This window comes from Mus pahari, chromosome 9 (assembly GCF_900095145.1).
Source record: "Mus pahari chromosome 9, PAHARI_EIJ_v1.1, whole genome shotgun sequence".
Classification (NCBI taxonomy): Eukaryota; Metazoa; Chordata; class Mammalia; order Rodentia; family Muridae; genus Mus; species Mus pahari.
This window is the reverse complement of record NC_034598.1, coordinates 58,247,981-58,257,560: the sequence shown is the minus strand read 5'-3', so window position 1 is coordinate 58,257,560 and position 9,580 is coordinate 58,247,981. Positions and strand designations below refer to the sequence as shown.

At 43.4% G+C, this 9,580-nt stretch overlaps 1 protein-coding gene across 1 annotated transcript; it reads left to right on the top strand.

Moving 5' to 3' along the window:
* The first annotated feature begins 711 nt into the window (after positions 1–711).
* Ifng (interferon gamma) lies at positions 712–5,612 on the top strand. The gene is made up of 4 exons (XM_021205593.1): positions 712–931; positions 2,122–2,187; positions 2,275–2,457; positions 4,873–5,612. The coding sequence occupies exons 1-4, from the start codon at positions 821–823 to the stop codon at positions 4,978–4,980; spliced, it is 468 nt and encodes a 155-aa protein (XP_021061252.1). The 5' UTR covers positions 712–820; the 3' UTR covers positions 4,981–5,612.
* Positions 5,613–9,580: the final 3,968 nt, after the last annotated feature.

Below are 9,580 nucleotides of genomic sequence, written 5' to 3'. Positions count from 1 at the left end.
CCTTGGGTGTGTTGATTGAAGTACAATATTTAATGAAGTATTCTTGCATTTTTGCTTTTATTTCATTTTGCATTTTTCCCTTTTTATTAATGGCGGAACTAGATGGTTTTATTTTACCTATGTGGTCTACCTTTTCTTCTTTCTGGGCAGGTTGACCCTGAGTGATTTGTAGTAGGTATTTTACTAATCACCTCCAATGAAGGGCTTCCTAGCCACATTGGCTTTTTAACAGTCCTCTTTCCTTGCTTTTCTGGTCATTTGCAAGAAAAGTTTGAAAAGGCTTCCCCCGTTGCATGGTTTGAGAAGCCCAAGAGTTTCCTTTCATTCAGCCATCCCCAACCACAAACAAAGGCTCCCTGTGCTGTGCTCTGTGAATGAGAAATTCACATTACAAGGGCAAAAAGGGGGAGACGTAAAAGCAATTTCCAGCCCCCCACCCCCCTAATGGTGTGAAGTAAAAGTGCTTTCAGAGAATCCCACAAGAATGGCACAGGTGGGCACAGCGGGACTGTCTCATCGTCAGAGAACCCAAGGAGTCGAAAGGAAACTCTAACATGCCACAAAACCATAGCTGTAATGCAAAGTAACTTAGCTCTCCCCACCTATCTGTCACCATCTTAACTTAAAAAAAAAAAAAAAAACTTGTGAAAATACGTAATCCCCGAGGAGCCTTCGATCAGGTATAAAACTGGAAGCCAGAGAGGTGCAGGCTATAGCTGTCATCGGCTGATCTAGAGAAGAGACGCCAGCTGACTCTTCAGCCCCTCTGACTTAAGACAGAAGTTCTGGGCTTCTCCTGCTGCGGCCTAGCTCTGAGACAATGAACGCTACACGCTGCATCTTGGCTTTGCAGCTCTTCCTCATGGCTGTTTCTGGCTGTTACTGCCACGGCACACTCATTGAAAGCCTAGAAAGTCTGAAGAACTATTTTGTAAGTATGAACTCTTTCATAAGGCTTGTGCTTGACCGTGACTGATGTTGACTTGCTACGGTGAACGCCAGTCTGCCGTCTCTGGTCCACAGTCATTTTGAGAAGTCGGGGTGCTACGTTGCTATTTGCTGGAGAGGTGTTTATTGACTTAATGATCTCTATATTGATTTAACCCTCTGTTCAACTTTCTATGGAGTTAGAGGGCAGTTACCAATCTTCCAAAAGATTGGCATAATATAGGCACAAGGTACAAAGATAATGACTTTGTGATTTCTTATTATTTAGTCATGATAAAAACATATCCTTACCTCAATGGTTCTTATTCCTTCAGACATCTTGAAAGTGATAGTGAGAGATGGATATTACCACCAAAACTACCCAGGGAAACAGCTTATCACTCAAAGTAACGGGAGGCGAAGATCTTAATGTTTCTGCTTAAGAAACGCCCCCTTGAAGTTGTTTTACCCCGAGGAGTAATTTTGAAATTCTACTATAATCGAATTAGCACCAAAGCCAGCCGCTTGGTGAGGTTTGATGAGACTCTAAATTTCTTAGAGTTTTAAGGTTTTTATTCTTTTGTGAATTTTTTTTTTTGAGTTAATGGTTAACAGAAACAAATTTTATATCCTTAAAATTTTATAATTTGTCACAAATGTATATACTAGTATACATATAGCTATTATCATAATGTTCAAGCATCTATAGTCAATTCTTTCCTCCTGGTGTCAACCAAACTGCCTCCCGTATGAGTTTGGAGCTAAGTTTTTAAAGCAGCAATGAAGCCCTATTAGAGCCCAGACTGATGTTTCAGAGGCCTGGACCACAGGGGGCAGTGTGCAGAGAGGGGGGATTCTGATGGGCTTCTCCCTCCCTTTCTTAATTCGAGAGTAACTTTCTTTTTAGCTCACTATGGTTATTTGGGGGTTCTTGAAACCTCGTCAGCTTTGTTGGGTTTATGTGTGGCCTTGCAGTTTCAAGACTGGGCCAGTACATCCTGCAGCTAAAAGGACTTAACAGCAACAGTGTGTGGCTACATGCAGTCTTTGCGGGGATACTTGTTAGAAGTAAGTGGAAGAGCCCAGAAGGACACTTTGACCATTGTCAGCACTGAATTCAACAAAACTTAATAGATATTTTCAGGGCAGTTGGTGAAATAATTCCAAATTAATTTTTTTTTCTCTTCTCCTCAGAACTCAAGTAGCATCGATGTGGAAGAAAAGAGCCTCTTCTTGGATATCTGGAGGAACTGGCAAAAGGTGAGTTGAAGATTTCTCGCCTCCCAGTTTCCCTGCTGTTTCCAATGGGCCAGTTCTCAAAATCCTCTCTCTGTGTTCTTTCCCAAGGATGGTGACACGAAAATACTTGAGAGCCAGGTTATCTCTTTCTACCTCAGACTCTTTGAAGTCTTGAAGGACAACCAGGCCATCAGCAACAACATAAGCGTCATTGAATCACACCTGATTACTAACTTCTTCAGCAACAGTAAGGCGAAAAAGGATGCGTTCATGAGTATCGCCAAGTTTGAGGTGAGACGGCGTTGCAGATTACTGTATTGTTTTGTTTGTTTGTTTGTTTGTTTGTTTGTTTTTGCATTGTCTTTAATTATCTGACAGTAGAAACTAGCTACTCATCAGCTGATAAAGCTAGGAGGTGCCAGATGGCATATGTTGTCTCACTGCGCACAGATTGGAACTTTTTTTTTTTTTTGTCAATTTTGGAAAAACACAGACATTCAAACTCTTGCCCACATGCTGGGTAAATGCTCTGAGGAGGAGGCAGAAGAGGGGAGCATTGAGCAGAGCGCTTGTGGTCCCCCCTGGGTGTGTGATGGAAACTTTGCTTAGGCTGGGAGGTTGTGTGTTAGTGGAAAGTGCAGGGGGTAGGAGGGAGTGAGAAGACTTTGTGCTCCTCTTCCTCCTCCTCCCAGGCAGGCCCCAAGGAGGGACACTGACTTCAGATGACTCACACGACTGACTGGGGTGCAGTTTCCCCCCGTCTTGAGAGGAACCAGCTGGGATTGCTACATACGTTTTATCTCCTTTGTCAAAAACAAACCAAAATGAAACCTCCACTGTTTCACAGGTAGAAAAGGAGGATGAGGGAAGGAAAGGAATCAGGCTCTGAGGAGACTTCTGAGCATCCCACCCCTCGGCTCTGGTTAGCTTCTAGTGCTATGCAGCCCATTTTTTTTTTCAGGGAAGCAATGGTAGACGTCCTTTAAAAGGATTGCCCTGTATGTCTTATGAAAGGCTTGGTCAATTAACTTTCAGATATGGCAGTATTCCAGCTATTCATGCTTTATATCATGAAACCATCCTACACCTTTAAATTATGGCCATGAACATCTGAAAGGCAACTTGAAAGCATAGAGGCAGTTCTCATTTTTCTAAATTTTACATAGAAGGCCAAAGGCATTCCAAAAGTCCTTGGGCTTTGAAGATGAGTGACATCAAATGACAGGGACAGGTGTCTTGTTATGTTTTTGTGACCTGATTATTCACGCTCACCTTTCAGTCTACCTGAGTCTGCTTCTAGCTAGTCACCCGCTCTCTCTCAGGAGCTGGGAGATGATAGCCCATCTTAGTCCATGGACCAGAGATGGATGAAGTAATCTGTCCTCACTCACGTTGCTTCTGCCTTTCCATTCTGCTCTGGTTAGGTCTCTTGGAGTCTTGCCAATGTCCTGAAACCCAGGAAATGCATTTGTCTTCACAACACACAGTTGGGAGAACCCTGTAACTCCCCAGGTCTTGGTTTCATTTTTTTTGGAAACCCTGGGTCTTGTGTTTCCTGTGGGTGACCTTGGGACAAGCTCTAAACTCTTGTCCTATATTGATGCATTGTCAACATGTTTTAGGAACACCACACACACACACACACACACACACACACACACACATACACACACACTTTCTTTAGTAACTAGTTCTATAAACTTCTGAGTCTTTCCTGGAAATGTAGCAAGGGAATCAGAGTTTTTTCAGTATTAGAAACAAACAAACAAACAAGCAAGCAAACAAACCAGATAACAGTAAATGGTCTTCATTTTATTAGGCACAAAATTGCCCAGGTGGCCCTTCTGGTTAGAATGAAGAAGTCTAAGTAGTTAAATTAATGCTGTAGCAAGCAGAGAAGACGAAATAGTGTTGCACCTCCAAATCGTGAATCCTCTCTGTGTCAACAAATTGATCATTACTAATCTGATCATGATTTGTGTTTGTTTTTAATCTCACCCCAGAAATGATGACACGGATATGATTTTGGAGAAAATTGAAAATATATATTTTTTCATTTATTCTGAACTTGGGTTGTTCCCATAGTACTTAGACTGTGTTGGTGGCTCTCAAATTTTGGCTTGTATCAGAATCTCTTGGTGGGAACTTAGCTCACAAAGGCATCTGGGTCTCTGGGCTCCTTGGTAGATCTCCAAAGCATTCTATTAGAATATTAGAATTTATATTAGCCAAGGGTAGCCTTGGCTAATATAAATGTTTTTCCTGGTCTGCATAGAGAGGACTAATCAAAGAAGAAGGTGGTAGACCTTATAGATAAGAGATTATCTTGCCAATATCTTCACAAGAAAACAGGTTTCTGCAGGTTAAGTGTCTAGTTCAGGTTCAGAGTTACTGTCTGTTCACCCACACCCTTCCCCTACCCCAGGCCTCCCAGGAGTCTCTTTAGTTTCCATTTTGAGATGTCTGTAGCAGTTAAGGGAAAGGTAGATGTGTGAGGTGACTCAGCACACTCTCTGTTGTACAACTTGGAAATCTAATGACCCTGATGGTCTTAACTGCTACAGAAGCGAATACCACAAGTAGAAGGAATATATTGCTGTACTTTTCTTAAAGGGAATATTTCCATCTTCACTGACCATGATGTAAAAAAAAAAATGCCCAACGGCTTGTATACTTGGAATTAATTTCATCCCCCCCCCCCATTAGGTAGACAACCCACAGATCCAGCGCAAAGCCGTCAGCGAGCTCATCAGAGTGATCCACCAGCTGTCGCCAGAATCCAGCCTCAGGAAGCGGAAAAGGAGTCGGTGCTGATTCGGGGTGGGGAAGAGATTGTCTCAATAAGAAGAATTCTTCCAGCACTATTTGAATTTTTAAAATCTAAACCTATTTATTAATATTTAAAACTATTTATATGGAGAATCTATTTTAGATGCATCAACCAAAGAAGTATTTATAATAACAACTTATGTGTGATAAGAGTGAATTCCTATTAATATATGTGTTATTTATAATTTCTGTCTCCTCAACTATTTCTCTTTGACCAATTATTCTTTCTGACTAATTAGCCAAGACTGTGATTACGGGGTTGTATCTGGGGGTAGGGGACAGCCTGGCTGACTGAACTCAGGCTGTAGCTTAGACCTGTACTTCACTGACCAATGGGGAACATTCAGAGCGGCAGTGACCCAGTGACGTGCTGCTGATGGGAGGAGATGTCTACACTCTGGGGCCAGCGCTTTAACAGCAGGCCAGATAGCACTTGAATGAGTCAGATAGTAGCAGGCTGTCCCTGGAAAAAAGCAGTGTCTCAGGAGATTTTACACCTGGTGCTTCCCTATACAGCTGAAAACTGTGACTATACCCGAATGACAAATAAATAACTCGCTCTTTTATAGTTTATCACTGTCTAATTGCATATGAATAAAGTATACTTTTGCAACCAATCATGCCGCGTCAGACTTCTAAGGGAGGACTCGGGTGAATGGACCACCTAGTGATGAATGGAAAGGAAATAAGTCATTTTTAGCTGTGGGAATCTTGGAGCTGCATTAAGCTCCATTAAGTGTGGTGCTTTTCTCTACTGACAATGTGCTCGTTTTCACTGCTGTGGTTGGCAGCTGTTTGAATTTTCTTTCAAAGATGTGCGTCTAATCACATCGCCGCCACCGCCGTTCAACGTAGAGCTCCTGCAATGGCAAGTTTGCAAACTGCTTAGCTCGGCATATGGATGTGTTTCTCCGCTCCCTTCAGCAACACCCTAGCGTTTCCTCCGCGTTCACAGTAGGCAGATGTCATTGGCGTATATCTTAGAGTTTCAATTGCTGTGAGAAAATACCATGACCAAAAGCAACTTGGGGGAGAAAGGTTTTATTTCAGCCCTTAGACTGTAGTTCATCGCTGAAGTAAGCTAGGGCCAGAACTCCAGGCAAGGACCTGGAGGCAGGAACTGAAGCGGATGCCATGCAGAAACATTGCTTACTGGCTTGCTTCTCATGGCTTGCTCAGCCTGCTTTCTTATACAGTGCAGGACCACCTGCCCAGGAGTGGTACTAATGCCCTGTAGGCTGTGGGCTGGGCTCACCCACATCAATCGCTAATTAGGAAAATGCCCTTCAGACTTGCCTCCAGGTAACGTGATCGAGAAAATTTCTCTGAAGTTCCTCTTCCTAAATAATGCTAACTTGTGTAAAGTCTGCAAACCAGTAGACTCAGCGTGACAGAGTGAGAGAGAGGCTCTGGGGTGGGGGCGGGGGGCATGGATGGGAACCAAGAGTGTGCCACTACAAGCCGCATGACCTTTAATAACTTCTTTATACTCTCTAATCTTTTATTCATTTACTTGAAAAGGAGGAATAATTAAATGTGGACCCTTTTCCCAATAATATGTGTGAATCTACTCTTTTACTCAAATGTATATATTGTGGTACCTGGTAAGTGTCGAGGTAGTTTAGATACTTTAGTTGACTAAAAACACACAAGACTCCCTGCTCATGGAGAATTTGAACAACTAGGAAATAGATAATGAAATAGATGTATATATATGTTACACACACATATATAAATTTAATATATATTTATATATATCCTCAAATTTATATATCCTCAAATTTCATAGTGTTTTAAAAAGTAGAAGTAGGTTACAGTTTCTTAATCAAAGAAAAACCATTTGAGGAAGAATTCACAAGGTTGATACCCATGTGGATTCCAGGCAAGACCAATACCCTTGGAAAGCCTTTGGAGTGAAGATTCTTCAGGCATGAAGGAAGAAAGAGAAGACATGAAGGGCAATCCCAAAAATTTGGAGGGGGGGACATTAGTCATCACAGGATGAAGAGGAGGAGGAGGAAGAGGAGGAGGAGGAGGAGGAGGAGGAGGAAGAGGAAGAGGAAGAGGAAGAGGAAGAAGAGGAGGAGGTTTGATAGGCATGTGCCTTTTGAGTACAAGGAAGCTCAAAATGTAATGACTTTGATCCGCTCTGGGTTGTAGATGCTAGAAGACTCTTGGAGTTGTCAAAAATAGTCTTACAATGTACATACCACTGTGTTATGATCTTGGACTTATGATTGCTTATGTGAGCAAGAATAATGGATGTAGTGAGATCATTGTGGCTGGCTTCAGGACACACACAGGGTGACAAGAGCAGGGATGTGAGGGGATACAGGTTAATTGTTGGGAACTCCCCTCTCAGTGTTTTTGATTTTGCCTTCCCACAATGGTGGCATTGCTCAAAACAGGTTGTGTCAAGGGGTCATTTTAGTCCTTGGCCATAATCAGTGGTTACTGTAATCATTGGGTAACTAGGCAACAGTGGATGCAACCTTACTGTAAAACTTTAAAGTCTTAGATGAGGAAAGAATGAAACACCTTAGGCCAATGTTGGCATGCCTGTGACTGACGTGAGATGCTCCTGGTTGATGTATATGTGTCGGGGGCCTCCTATCAGCTAGTGTATGCTCAGTGGTTAGTGGCTCAGTGTCTGAGAGATCTCAGGGGTCCAGGTTAGATGAAACTGCTGATCTTCCTATGGGGTTACCCTCCTCCTCAGTTTTTCCCAGCCTTTCCCTAATTCAACCACAGGGGTCCCTGACTTCAGTCCATTGGTTGGGTGTAAGTATCTGTGTCTGTCTCAGTCAGCTGCTTGTTGGGCCTCTCAGAGGACAGCCGTGCCAGGCTCCTGTCTGTCAGCACACCATAGCATCAGTAACAGTGTCAGGCCTTGGAGCCTCCCCTTGGGATGGATCCCAAGTTAGGCGGGTCACTGGACCTCCTCTCTCTCTCGGTCTCTTCTCCATTTTTGTCCCTGCAGTACATTTTAGAAAGGGACAACTCTGGGACAGAGGTTTTGACTGTGGGTTGGCAACCCCATACTTCCATTTGATGCCCTGTCTTTCTACTGGAGGTGGACTCTACAAGTTTCTTCTCCCTAGTGTTGGGCATTTCGTCTAAGGTCCTTCCCTTTGAGTCCTTAGTCTCTCACTTCCAGGTCTCTGGTGCTTTCTAGAGGGTCCCCCCACCTCACACCCACTGAGGGTACATATTTGTATTCACTTTGCTGGCCCTCAGAGTTTCTTACCTGTTCCCCTAATACCTGATCATGTTCCCATTTTTCCTTCACCCTCCCACCTCCCACCCAGGTCTCTCCCTCCCTCTGCCTCCTATGATTGCTTTCTTCTCCTTCCAAAGTGGGACTGAGGCATCCTCACTTGGGCCCTTCAGCTTGTTAACCTTCTTGAGTTCTGTGGACTGTGTCCTGGGTGTTCTCTACTCTTTTTTTTTTTTTTTTTTTTTTTGGCTAATATCCACTTATTAGTGAGTCCATAGCATGCATGTCCTTTTGGGTCTGAGTTACCTCACTCAGGATGATATTTTTTAGTTCTACCCATTTGCCTGCAAAATTCGTGATGTCCTTGTTCTTTTTTTTTTTTTTAGGTTTTTCGAGACAGGGTTTCTCTGTATAGCCCTGGCTGTCCTGGAACTCACTTTGTAGACCAGGCTGGCCTCGAACTTAGAAATCCACCTGCCTCTGCCTCCCGAGTGCTGGGATTAAAGGCGTGCGCCACCACACCCGGCTGAGGTCCTTGTTCTTAATTGCTAGATAGTATTCCATTGTGTAAATGAACCACATTTTCTGTATCCATTCTTCCATTGAGGGACATCTGGGTTGTTTCCAGCTTCTGGCTATCATTGATAAGGTCTCTATGAACATAGTGGTGCACGTGCCCCTGTGGTATTGACGGGAGATTTTAAAGTCACAGCAGATGTAAACTTAGTGTGAGATGGTTTGATTTGGACCACAGAGCCAGATTATATTTATGGAGAAGGGGTTGGGATTTCTCAAAGCCCTTCATTTTGAGAAGTGATGAATCATACAGTAGAAAGTGAAGCATAGGGGTGTCAGTCTGGGGCTGGGTTAACATTCTCTCCTTTGCTCCTTTATGAGTAGAGGTGGTGTCAATTAGACCCAGACTCCAAGACACAGAAAGTCAAAACTGTATTATGTGCTGGGATGGTTACAGGGAGTGAGGCAGGGGAATATCCTTCAGTAGAATTCGAGTTGACCCTGGCCGATTCAGTAGTTGTCAATAATTCCCTGCATTTCATTATCTTTTTTTAATGTTCACATTTACTCTTGGGGGTGTTGTAGGACCTCCAGAAGGGACTGACTGTATTTTAGAAAAGGGGAATGAGGGCGGTAATTATTCTCATCCTATGTTAACAGGGACAGGCATCTCCCTTGGCCCAGTAGCAACAGGGGCAATTACTAAGGCCTGGAGTGAGAGCACAGGTGCAGCACCAAGCCCCTTCCTTCTCAGAATCTCTCAGAACCATCTGGTATACCTTCGCTGGTGGCTTGTTGGTGTTCGGATGACTGGAACATAATGGTTAATATCAACAGGCTTTCTCCCCTTTC

Excerpts from the sequence above, each read along its gene's own strand:
- Ifng (XM_021205593.1), top strand. The coding sequence starts at position 821 with ATGAACGCTACACGCTGCATCTTGGCTTTGCAGCTCTTCCTCATGGCT. Across the intron at positions 932-2,121 it reads AAAGTCTGAAGAACTATTTT|AACTCAAGTAGCATCGATGT; the intron begins GTAAGTATGAAC and ends TCTTCTCCTCAG. Across the intron at positions 2,458-4,872 it reads TGAGTATCGCCAAGTTTGAG|GTAGACAACCCACAGATCCA; the intron begins GTGAGACGGCGT and ends CCCCCCCATTAG.